Source organism: Diadema antillarum, unplaced genomic scaffold, assembly GCF_040938485.1.
Source record: "Diadema antillarum isolate AM-2024a unplaced genomic scaffold, OU_Dant_1.0 seq00001105_RagTag, whole genome shotgun sequence".
NCBI classification, from domain to species: Eukaryota; Metazoa; Echinodermata; class Echinoidea; order Diadematoida; family Diadematidae; genus Diadema; species Diadema antillarum.
The window spans coordinates 530,758-542,960 of NW_027271921.1; the positions used below are offsets into that span (position 1 = coordinate 530,758).

General features: G+C 37.6%; 1 protein-coding gene and 1 long non-coding RNA gene across 2 annotated transcripts; both read right to left on the bottom strand.

The window, feature by feature from the left end:
* Positions 1–510: 510 nt before the first annotated feature.
* Positions 511–1,639, bottom strand: LOC139743757 (uncharacterized). The gene is made up of 3 exons (XR_011711783.1): positions 1,564–1,639; positions 919–1,038; positions 511–605 (listed from the first exon to the last, which is right to left on the bottom strand). It is a non-coding gene; the product is annotated as an uncharacterized lncRNA (long non-coding RNA).
* Positions 1,640–2,151: 512 nt separating this feature from the next.
* LOC139743745 (lactadherin-like) lies at positions 2,152–7,586 on the bottom strand. Its single transcript, XM_071654200.1, has 5 exons — positions 7,556–7,586; positions 6,772–6,939; positions 6,058–6,239; positions 4,212–4,359; positions 2,152–2,384 (listed from the first exon to the last, which is right to left on the bottom strand). The coding sequence occupies exons 1-5, from the start codon at positions 7,584–7,586 to the stop codon at positions 2,152–2,154; spliced, it is 762 nt and encodes a 253-aa protein (XP_071510301.1).
* Between the last annotated feature and the right edge of the window lie 4,617 nt (positions 7,587–12,203).

A 12,203-nucleotide genomic window follows, 5' to 3' on the forward strand; every position in this document is an offset into this window, starting at 1 on the left:
TCGATTATCCGGACATGAGATTAAGTTTGTAATTCTGACATTGAAATAAAGTTCATTTACAAACAAGAAATGCAGGTGTGTTAGTTCAAAAAAAGAAGAAGATATTAAGCAATGAAATTAGATAAAAACACGCACATCCACCCGAAGCTTCGAAATAAAAAACTTCATTTCATTTGCGATTTGATGACACTTCGGAATAACGAACCTTCGTAAAAACGCCAAAATATTCGAGTAAGTGAACTCTTTCTCATTTTCGGATTAACAAATCTCTATATAGGTTACAGGGAATTGTTGTGTTTCGGAATAACGAACCTTCGGATTCATGAATCTTCGGATAACGATCACCAGGCTTAGGGACTCCCTGTCTACAAGTATTCTGTCGGAGATCGCCATGGACAGAAATATTAAGGGACAGTCAAAAGGATTCTTTTTTTTTCAAACCTGCAAACCGGCATTCTCATGTATCGTCGGTAGACGTGCCTCCGAGGCCAAGCAGTTCTCGAGAGCATCCTCCAACTTGTCAGCCGATCTGTACTCGGACACACATTTTCTGCCGCCCTCTATAGTCCACTCATGTCCTTCTTGCCTGGCACTCGCACAGACATCTTGCAAAATATCAAAGAATGTCTGATCAGATCAGCGCCATTCAGAAGTATCGTAAATCATAATCGTGATCCTTTTTATCACGTTATTATTATGCTCTCTGTTATGTAGAAAGTGTACCTTTGCGATATACAAGCATCTTGTTTTTTTACTTCCAAAATTCTGCTTTGGCAGATATCATTAACAATTTTTCAATTTGTCCATCTATACTATTTCATGACACCATTTTTAGAGTGAAAATTCTACTGCAATTTCTACTGCATGTGAACGAATCAATGAATGGGTAAAAAGGAGAGATCAAAACACAGTGCTCACCTTTACATGCAAACTCGCTTTCAATGCGATATCCCTCCGAGCATGCGCAGTGGTAACCTCCATCATGATTCACGCAAGTGTGTTCACATTTCGGAGTGTCCGTTGCGCATTCGTTTATATCTGACACAATTGAAAATATTATGAAATAGACACAATTTTAACAGGTTCGCTGAGGATATCGACATCTCAATTTCACAATGCATGATTAGCCTAAGTCATATGCAGTTTCATTTCACTGAGGCAGTGTTAAAATTGCACAAGGGCTAATTGCAGTATGCATTCGGAGTGTTTGTATCGTCTATGGAATACTAAGTAATGAATTAAAGAGCATGTGCCATTTGTCATCTTAAATGAGGTGTATCATAACATCGATTTATAACATACTGATTGTTTAACATTAGATTTCCTGTGTAAGTCAAAAAGTATATAGTCGATGACAGTGAGCTATAACGAAATCAATGAATTGCAGACGGCACCAATCCGACCAATCACATTAATCTTGTTCTGAATACACTAATCGATGTGAATACATAAACACGCATATAAATATACATTCTTTCTTTTTTAGGATCTTGCGTTCTACAGCCTTGTGCAAGACGCAATGATAAAAACATTTAGAATGTAAACGCCTGAAAGCGTACACACCAGCTTGACAAATTGTTGACCGTCCGGCCGGCAGGCAGTTGTACAGCTCCCATTTGGAGCAGGAAAACACGTTGATATACGCACAATGCTCTGTGGTATTATTCACGTTCTCTTCAGAAACATTTTCGGATGCAAAATTAGTGTATAGAGCTGGCGTATTGTCTGGCCATCTGTAAACAGAACGCAGATGAACAAAAAGGGCAAGCCAACTAATAAATTAACCAAGAACACAGCCGAAGTGAGTCTTTGCCATTTACTGTAATACGTCATCAGGTTTGAATGTTATGTTTTATTGATATAATACGAACTGGTAAAGTGTCAGGGGTTGTCATGACGACGCTAAATCATGCGCAAGTAGACCAATTGATTAAATTAGTCAAATGCAACGACAGGGACTTTGTAATAGTTTTGACACCTACCAGCTTATTGAATGCATACTTCATTAAGCAGTTTCCACACTCTCGTGTTCTCGAACATATTGCCAGCAAACAAGTAACACCCAAAAAGAGTCTTTCATAATTTTCAGTGTCGTTAAAGTTGAGAAGTGTGATTAAAAACGATTCTGTCGACTGTAGCTCTGACCGGAAATCACCTCAAGTTGTTTGCCGTGACCGTGAGACCAATGACCAAATTCGAAGCGCTCGCTGCCAGCGTGTTTTGATGACTGTCCAAGAACTCTTGGACTTTCCTCGTCTTGACAGCCACCGCGTAGCTGCCCGGTCGGAATATCTTGTCACATGCCCCCTGCGTGTCATTGTTAATGACTCCCAGACAGTAACCAGCATAGAAGACTTCATTCGATACACACATGGTCTCCGGAGCTTGGGACAAAGCATTCAGACAATACAGAGAAGTCGCACACAATAACAATCGCCTAAGAGATTTCGCGAGAGTACGGAATAAAAGCCATAACAATAATGATGGTATGAAAAGCCTTACGGTACTTACTTAAACTTTGTCAGCGAAATCAGATTGAAAGTGATTAATCAATAAAATTGTTACATCGCTCCGGTAATTAATTCAAAGAGATGAGAAGGTAATGAATTTTAGTCAAATTCCGCGCTTTTCAACATTCAGATTCCATATCGCCACCGTACCAACATGGACACATATTTATGTGTCATCGTGATATTTCTACAAATGTTATTTATTTTCGGCAATTGCTGTGATTAGTTTTTATAAAAGTATCACTCTTATAATAACAGCGATGTCAATAATGATGTTGTTATTTTCAAGATTAATCGGAGTGCCTAAGTATTTACATAAGTATGTCTTGGTATATAGATACTTTCCTATATCACCTTCTTCTTTACAAATAACTAGAAATGTCGCTAAGGCGACTGGTATGCCTCCGCCATAATGCATGATTCTCCTAATAGGTCTATAGTACATGTAGACAATGTGTGATTACATTTTCACAAAATTGGCAAAATATTAAAATGACAAGTTTGTCACAAATGTGTTGAATGTTCACCTTCCTTGACCTAGGTTTAATTGGATGAATAGGAGAGCATGTATTTGGGGATTTAAGGACTTTAATTTGACTTTGACCCATTCATAAGTTAATGCATTGAGTAATTTTCAAGGTATGGAGAAAAAGTGCAATTTCTGTATTAAAAAGTTCATTGTTACCATTTTCATCTGGCCTTTGACCCTAAAATTCATAGGATAATCACTGTCAGGCACAACATGCATAAATATGCAGTAAGTTTCAAGATAACTTGAGCCACTTCTGAGATATGGAGGAAAAGGATAGTTCAGCACTTTCCCTTGATCTTTGACCTTTTGACCTTTGAGGCAAACCCCCAAAAAAGAAGAAAAAAGAAAGCTTCCAGAGAATCTCTATTAGGTTATACTTGCATACACCAAGTGTAAAAAAATAACAATAATCCTGCTGGCATTGCATAAATATGAGGGAAATGGTAAAATTTTGAAGTGTTGCCCTTGACCTTTGACCCCTGACCTTTGACCCATGAACCCTGAATTCTCTAGATAATCACTGCCAGTCAGTACATGTATATATACTATGTTCCATGAAGATACCTTGAACAATTTCCAAGATACGAAAAAAAAGTGAAGTTTTAATATTTTTACTTGACCTTTTGACCTTTGACCTTTGACCTCATGACCCCAAATTTTCACCAGAGAATCTTAATTGGGTAATACACGTATACACTAAGTTTCAAGAAGATATCTTCAGGCATTGCATAGATATGGTGGAAATAGTGACATTTTACGTATTTGACCTTGACCTTTTGACCTTTGACCTTGAGCATGTGCACCCAAAAGTTGAAAGGCACAACTTCACCCCCTAATACACATACATGCCAAGTTTCATTAGGATACCTCAAAAGGGTTTTTAGTTACGCTGTCCACAAAATTCATTACGGACGGAAGGACGGACGGACAGACGGACGGACGGACGGACAACCCGAAAACATAATGCCTCCGGCACCACTTCGTGGCGGAGGCATAAAAAAGGAAAGGTGTTTTATTCTTTGAAAGGTAACTTCATGTCATTAGCCGAGACTTGTTCATCGCATCGTACCGTTATCCAATATCAAGGTAATATCATATTAATGCAGTAATTGTTGAAGAAATAGAAAAATTGAGCAAATCTATAGCATATTTGTATTTCTACGACTTACCACCTAGCCTACAGCCGAGTAGTTGAAACCGGATTCCACCGGAATCATCTATTCCACGCTGAAAGACGATCCTGAGTTTAGTGGCCAAGATGGGACGTGGCAAATTGTTGATTGTCAGAGAAAACGGGTCCTTTAGCCCATTAAATATCTGTGTGTGATTTAAAAAAAGACCCAAAATGGTGTGAGAAAAATCGTTACAATTATAACTTATCTCTTGGTAAACGCGAAATTATTTCAGCATTTTTTTGGGGGTAAGATATTGTGTTTACCTATTTCGCCAAAGCAGCAAGGGCATCTACAGTAACTGACTGCATGAGAAATATATAACACCGACATAGAAATTAAATTCTATGTATATTCACATTTGTTGTCATGAGTTTAGGACAAGGGCATCTTAAAGGGATATTCCAGGCAATTTTCATAATTTCACATCGTGAAATACATAAATCGACAGCTCCATGTATATATTTGTGGAATATATTGTGGTCTTTGAGTAGAGAAACCAATACTCTGAAAAATATTAAACAAATTACACTGAACAGTATTGGTGACTTAGGAGCCTCACCTATTTCAGAAATGTAGCAGTGTAATTCCATTATAATACTGCTTGACCGCCATGTTCACCTGTGTAGAATGTATGCATATCTTTTTATTTTGTTCTTTTTCCTTGAGCCCCAACTCATGCATTCTTATGGTGAGGCTGCCATGTCATCATCCTTGTTCATTGCAATTTGTTATAAATTTTGAAAAAATTCTTATTCCTCATCCCAATCACTATAAATTCTGAAACTCTGTACTCAGTGTAAGTAATTCATCATTGTTCAGATGTAAAAGTATGAAAATCATCCGAAGGTCTCCTTTAAAATTGTAAAAGGATTGATGTCTCCAAGGACCTTTGGGGTGAAGAAGAAGAACACACACACACACACACACACACACACAAAGTTATATCAGTTGTTATTGTTACTAATTTGCATATCAACAGGTGATCTTTCGCTGTACTCATCTATTCAACAAACATGACAAACGCACTTGTGTATACAATTCTTGTATATAACGTTACGATATACATATATAATATATACATATATACATATATATATATGCATATATATGTATACACACACACACACACACATATATATATATATACAGTCAAACCTGCCTTAGCGGCCACCTCTCTATAGCGGCCACCTGTCTATAGCGGTCACTGAAAAATCCCCCCGAGAGAAAAGCCATGTTAAAGACCCTGTGTATAGCGGCCACCTGTCTAACGCGGCCACCGGCCACAAATTTTGTTTCCCGCGGTAGATTTTAACCTGTCTATAGCGGTCAAAAACCCGATGGAGCCGTAGCCGAGCTGATAATTCAGGGTGTTTTTCTGCTTTTTAGCTGTGCCAGTCATTTCTGGGCAACATTCAGTGATCGCCACCGTTGCATTCATCACTTATTCAGTCACAATAATGCACTAATTCATGACTGTGCACATGCTACATCTATGTACTGTGCAACAATTCCATAAACACCGGCATTGTTCTATGCATGATACACACGTGTGCATACGTACACACATAAATGTACATGTATATACAACGATGATACATGTACACGTAGGCAATGCACACAAAGTTGGATTACCTGTCTATAGCGGCCACCTGTCTATAACGGCCACTTTTTCCATATCCCTTGGGTGGCCGCTATAGACAGGTTTGACTGTATATATATATATATGTATATGCACTTCCCCGCCAGGATGTTCCAAGCGTCTTATGCCATTTTAGGTTTATATTGCATGTGTGTGTGTGCGTTTGTGTGTGTGTGTGTGTAAGTGATGAACATATCACACCTTTTGTTTTCCTGAGTCAGAGAGATAGGTACGCCACGTCTCGCTCTCCTCGGCCTGGTATTCGATGACAAACTCGTCAAAATCCCCGTCTTCCTCAAAGAGGAGAGAGCCATTAGATGTCCCACCCTGGTTGATTATACCTGTGATGATTTGAAGGCTCGCGAAGTCCACTTGGAGCCACTCTGAAAAAATATCAATAATAATATGTTCCATATACTTCAACTTTGTAAAGTTTGTAAAGTTACCTCGAAGAATGTTAACATAAACGTTTTGAACTCTTCACCAATATCGAACCCGATTTCAAGTACAATTCACTAGTATTGAGATTATACACACAGAACCACTAATTGTTATCCCAACAGCAGGAAGAGAATTTGTATGACGATGACGTCTGATTATGTATTCCAAGAGCTTATTTTCTAGAATATTGCATAGCAGATCATGCAACAGTTATCATGTCTTGCAAGATGAATGTACAACATCGTTTATGATTCAACTGAAAACAGGATTTCCGATGAAAGAATTGTCTGCTAATGATCAAGCGAAAATATCGATTGTCACGTTATGCCAATGCAATCAAGCACCAATACCCTTTGTATAACTTCTTTAACTCATCACCTTTTACACGATATTAGTTTTTTGGTGATGGCAGTCAAAATTACACATGCACACTTTTTTACGGACAGACACGTGTGGAATCTTTTTGTGTCTTACTTATGCCAACGCCGTCGCTGGAACCCCTCAAGAACTGAACACCACTTGACCCATTAACATTGTAGACGTGGAGACGCCATCTCGATTCTGTCCCTCTTGTGCACCCCTTGCAAGATATATTCAAGATGTCGTTCGCTGCTCCCACGGGATGTAAAGGACTAGAACATTCTACGTCAGATTGAATAGAAAGCATATAGTTCACTGTTTTTACTCTGCAAGACAAATGTAAATGCGTAATATGAAACATCTAGAATACCACTTTGTTGCCTGCCTGGTAGCCACGCCAAAAGGTTTACAGTACATGGATATATGTTTCTGATATACCACACAAATAATGATGGTTCAACAAGAATACTGCGCATTGCACTCCATTGGCTGTTGTTTTTGTTATTTTTAACTGATAGCACATGAGGTATAGTCCTATAAATCGTATACACGAAGAAGGCATATAGAGACCAAGTGTAGTCTTATTACACTGTGCAAAGGCTTAGAAGAAATACGATTGCTTGACGGGTCAGCTACGCATTCGAGGTCGTCCCTTATCTAGAACAGTGCGCCACAGAACCATCTTTTACATCAACTTGATAGTGTATTGATAGTCATAGCAATGATTCTTCACGCAACAATTCATGTCCACATACCCTAACACATGACCGTTAACCACATTCGTACATAACTTGTGGTTCTTTTTCAACCAGTCGCATGCCGTGCAAAAAATAATATTTCCTTTACCATACACTTTGCTGAGTGACCAAGAATCATTGCGTTTCTTTCTTGCACTCACCTGAGAACTCGCAACCAATAAGCTCCAGCATCATGCAACGATAGTCTCCACCCCAGCTGGTTGGATAAATTTGAACCACTCTTGTTCGCGTTATTACTGGATCAAGGTAGAGCCGAGCCAAGGAACTATTTCCTTCATATGTGAGGGTGAGCTATTCCATGTGAAAAGATTAGTATTGTCCGTTTCAATTAATTTTTCTTTTTTTTTGGGGGGGGGACTAGAAAAGTCTTTATTAACTGGAAAGATGTTGTTGGTCAAAAGTCGCTTTACTGGATTTTGTTTAGATTTTTCAAAATGAAATAATTATGTTGTGTGGTGACTCTAATACTGTTGCGTGCATGCCGTCCGTCCCCTCTAGTAAGAGGCAAAACACTATGTCCCTCGGATAGGACAGAAAATCAAAATCAAATCATCAAAATCAAAATGGAGGTCCCGTGCAGTATGAGAGAGTCACAACTCATGAAGGAAATGAAACAAAACAACAACAAAAAGAATGTGGAGATGGAGAAGAGTTCAGGAGTTCGCATCTCGAGACACCGATTTTTTGTTTCAACAAGAATGTATGAGAAAAAGGATGAAAAGAAATAATATCAAAATTTACATATGTATTACATCTATACAGATATACGTATGTATGCGTATGTCTTGATGTATTGTACTTTATGTCATTAGTACTATCATCATGTTTTGCCTTGAACTTACATTGTTAAGGCGGTTCAGTGTGGTGTTTCCAAGTGGCGTCCATGACAAGTCAAAGCGGTCCATCCACCCCTGGCGACCATTTTGGTCAAAGCATTTTCGAGTGATGATACCCATAATCTTATGGTCGGATCGAACAGTCAGCTTGGATGCGGGGAAAGCAAAAGATATCAGTATTACTGGTCTGACTCTAGTGAGATGATCACTGGAACAAGAAGAAGCATTGAACTATTCAACTCCATAAAATCAAACACCTAACTTATAATAGACGTATACAGATTATCCATCAACGATTACTAAATAATGTATTCGATTATTCAAGGGAAACAATCATCTTGAAAAGACATTCTTTATATTCCATGTTTCACGGTCACTAGCTCAGCTAATACTACCGCTCAGTAAGGATTCAAGAACTTCCCTAGAATATATCATTACTTTACAGCGTCTTCCAAGTGATTAACATGGACGCATCACTTTGTAGTCAATTTGATATTTTATGTTGAGTTGCATACAGGCTGAGGTTACAAGTAAACTGACTAAACTATGCCTACGGTTGATGGGTGCGATTGTACTTTGATATCCTGATGAGTTGTATAGACATGGTGCCAAATAAAAGCAATCGTTATGTGAGTTTCTCACGGATTGACGTCATACCAGGGATCCGTGCACTTCGTAGTGGGTAAGTGAATTCAGGCTTCTCTTTGAGTCTGCTCCAATTTCACTCTATTTGAGTCGATTATTTATCTATTTTCATCATAAATGTATATCCTATTCTGTTGGTCTCTTTTCGTTGCCTTAGTCTACATTATGGCATTGAATTAAGCCTCATTTTATCACTGATGCTTTTGTGACATATTGAATTAGATATCTTTTGAAATTTTGCTAAAGTAATAGGACTAGTTTTGTACTATAGAAATATCCCGGAAAAAAGCATGTTAATGGAATAGTGAAACTAATCCATTTGCAACGCGGACAATGCCTACATAGAGTTGAGATAATACGACAATATTGCTGGTGAAGTTTCCTCCGTATCTGTGTTGAATAGTGATAATTGTTGTTGTCCTAGATGCAAAAAGCTTGAGATGAAGAGCACAACAGAGAGCAGATATCAAAGCTCAAGAATCAAGTGATATTCAGAAAAATTCTTTTGAGATGTCATAACCTCTCGATCCCTAACTTAACCCTTTATCTACAAGGTTTTTAATTTCGTAAAGACTTTGCACAGGCCCCATGACCTACGTCTTCTTACGAAAAAGGGGTACCATATCTCGATGATAACTACCTTTCATCAAAATTTGAAAAGTTTGATCGCAACACGGGTTGTGCCATTTTTAAACATCCCGAAATAAAGTCCATCAGATAATGGAGCAAAATTAAACCTTTTCCATTGATACCTCACTTGTATGAACTAAAAGGAACATCCTTGAAGTTATGATTGTACAACTTTTTATAATTTCTTATAATATTTTTCTGTTTCATCTTCCTTTTTTTTTAGCAGCTTTAATCGCAAATATCTCAAATTAACAAGAATGGAGATAAATCGATTTGCTATAAAACTCTTCAATTACTCTAGTACAGCCCCCCAAAAAAAGAATCATAAAAATGAAGATGATTCGTCTCTTGTGGAAAAAACATATTGCCATCGCATTTCCATGGCTAGCCCATAACTGATTCACTTCAATGCAGCATACTCATTTTGACATTCTAATTTTCTACAAGTATTTGTTCAATAAAGTATCTTCTTTACATCTTAACCTTGTTGATTTAGTGTCAAAAGAATACATTATTGATGCGAGTTAAACATTGCAATATGATAAGTTTTATAAGAATACATTATTGATGCGAGTTAAACATTACAATATTTCACGACCATGCATTTTTAAAGCAACATGTGGTACACTAACCATAAACGAATGCAATGTTGTAGTCACAGTCAAAATGAATGATATGCCTTTTCAATTTGTTTTAAAACTCATTTCTTAGACCAGATGCCCTAGAATTTTAATGTGTAGCAATTTCTTTGATATAAAAGGTGACCATAATTATATACCCTTTCACATGCATATACACAGTCCTGTATATACATTATGAGAAAGAAAACGATTGAAACTTTATTTGAAAACGTCGTCTTCGCATCACATCCCTACATTAAAAGTTAAGCGGTGAGGCGAGTCGCAAAAGAAAAAGGAAAATGCTACAAAACAGCATTGGTTTGTTTGTTTGTTTGTTTGTTTGTTTGTTTGTTTGTTTTTTTTTTTTGGGGGGGGGGCGGTTGTTTTGTTTAGCTCTCTTTTTTTTACCTTCCACCATGGGTCCAGATCCTTACGGCGGGGCATCCACCCGTCTCCACCTCTTCGGAATGGGTTAAATCCTGCGTAGGCTGGATGGTGCTCCATATCAACGTAACTAGATGACGTCATCTGGTCGTTTAGTATCTGATTTCCGCCGACGCCCAGTCTGCTATCGCATTCTGAAGAGAGTCAACAAGAAAGTCTGTTTAATTCAGACTCAGTTTTTCATTAACATAATTTTTTTCCATTTACTTTCATTGGAATCTAAGGTCATAATGCTACTTAATACACACTTTAAAAACTATCACATCATTTTGTAACTCATAGTCATATGAATGAATGAATGAATTAAAGGGATCATAAAGTTTTGGTTGAGACCTAATTTCAGGTTTCTAACATTTTTTTGTGAGATAATAAGAAACCTCTTATAGAATATGAAAAAGCGTGTGATTCTATAAGGAATTCAATGTTTATTTGATGAAAATTGGTTTTGAAATGGCTGAGATATCCAAAAAAGAGCAATTCTTGTAAAGTGTGGGACCCACACTTTATCACGATCGCTTTGTTTTACTTTGCACTTTGTTTTTGGATGTTTGAGATATTCCAAACCCGAATTTCATCAAATAAACTTTGAATTCCTCTTATGAAAAAGGTATGCCCTGTACTATATCATAAGTGTTTTCTTGGTATCTCGCAAAAAGTTAAAAGCCCAATTCTCATCTCCACCAAGACTGTACCACCCTTTAAGGGGGATCTTTTACTTGTATGGCAAGTGTCAACTGTCTTTTTATTCGGAAAAAAAAACTGTCGACGGATTTCTGGCAATAAAACAGGTTTATTGGTGGATAAACAATCCAAATAATGTCCCATAAAAGGGATAAACTTACTTTATCTCCGAAAAGCTAAGTTACTTTCGAGTTTTTTTCGATTTAGGACATTGGGCTTGCCATATATGGGTGCGTAAGTTGTGACTCTCTCACACACGGGACCTCTATTTAGTGTCTTATCCGAGGGACAGAGTGTTTTGTTTCTATTAGAAGGGACGACATGATGTTACACACCATTGCTCAGCAAGACTTACTAGAATTCGAAAGTGCGCCCGCACTCGTGACATTCGATTGCAAGGCAGATACACTACCAACTGAGCAACCTCTCCGCCCTATAAGCTGAAATTAGCTTCTTCGCCTACTTGCAATTTTATATACGGAACGTAAGTAATTTTTTGTTTCAAATTAGTAAAGTATGCTTTTTGTTCAGAATTTCCTTTTTAAAGTGTCTGTTATCTAACAGGGCATTATTACCATTATCTTTACTTAGAGAACGTAAGTAATTTCTTGTTTCAAATAAGTAAAGTATGCTTTTTGTTCAGAACTTCCTCTTTAAAGTTTCTATTATCTAATAGGGCGTTATTACCATTGTCTTTGCAACCAAGGAATTCCAGTCTCAGAGCGATGGATTCATTCCCTGATGTGCTTGGGAACAGTTGTAACTCGGTTGTCCAGATTGGTGTTGGGAATTCAACAAAAGTTACGCACGATGGATCCATGTTAACAGTGAAATTCTGGAGAAACATAAAATGACGAGTTACTGCAAAGACTTCAGTTTTCGTTGACCTTTTTTTTGTTGTTGTAAAGGAATACCCGACTGTGAATACGTTT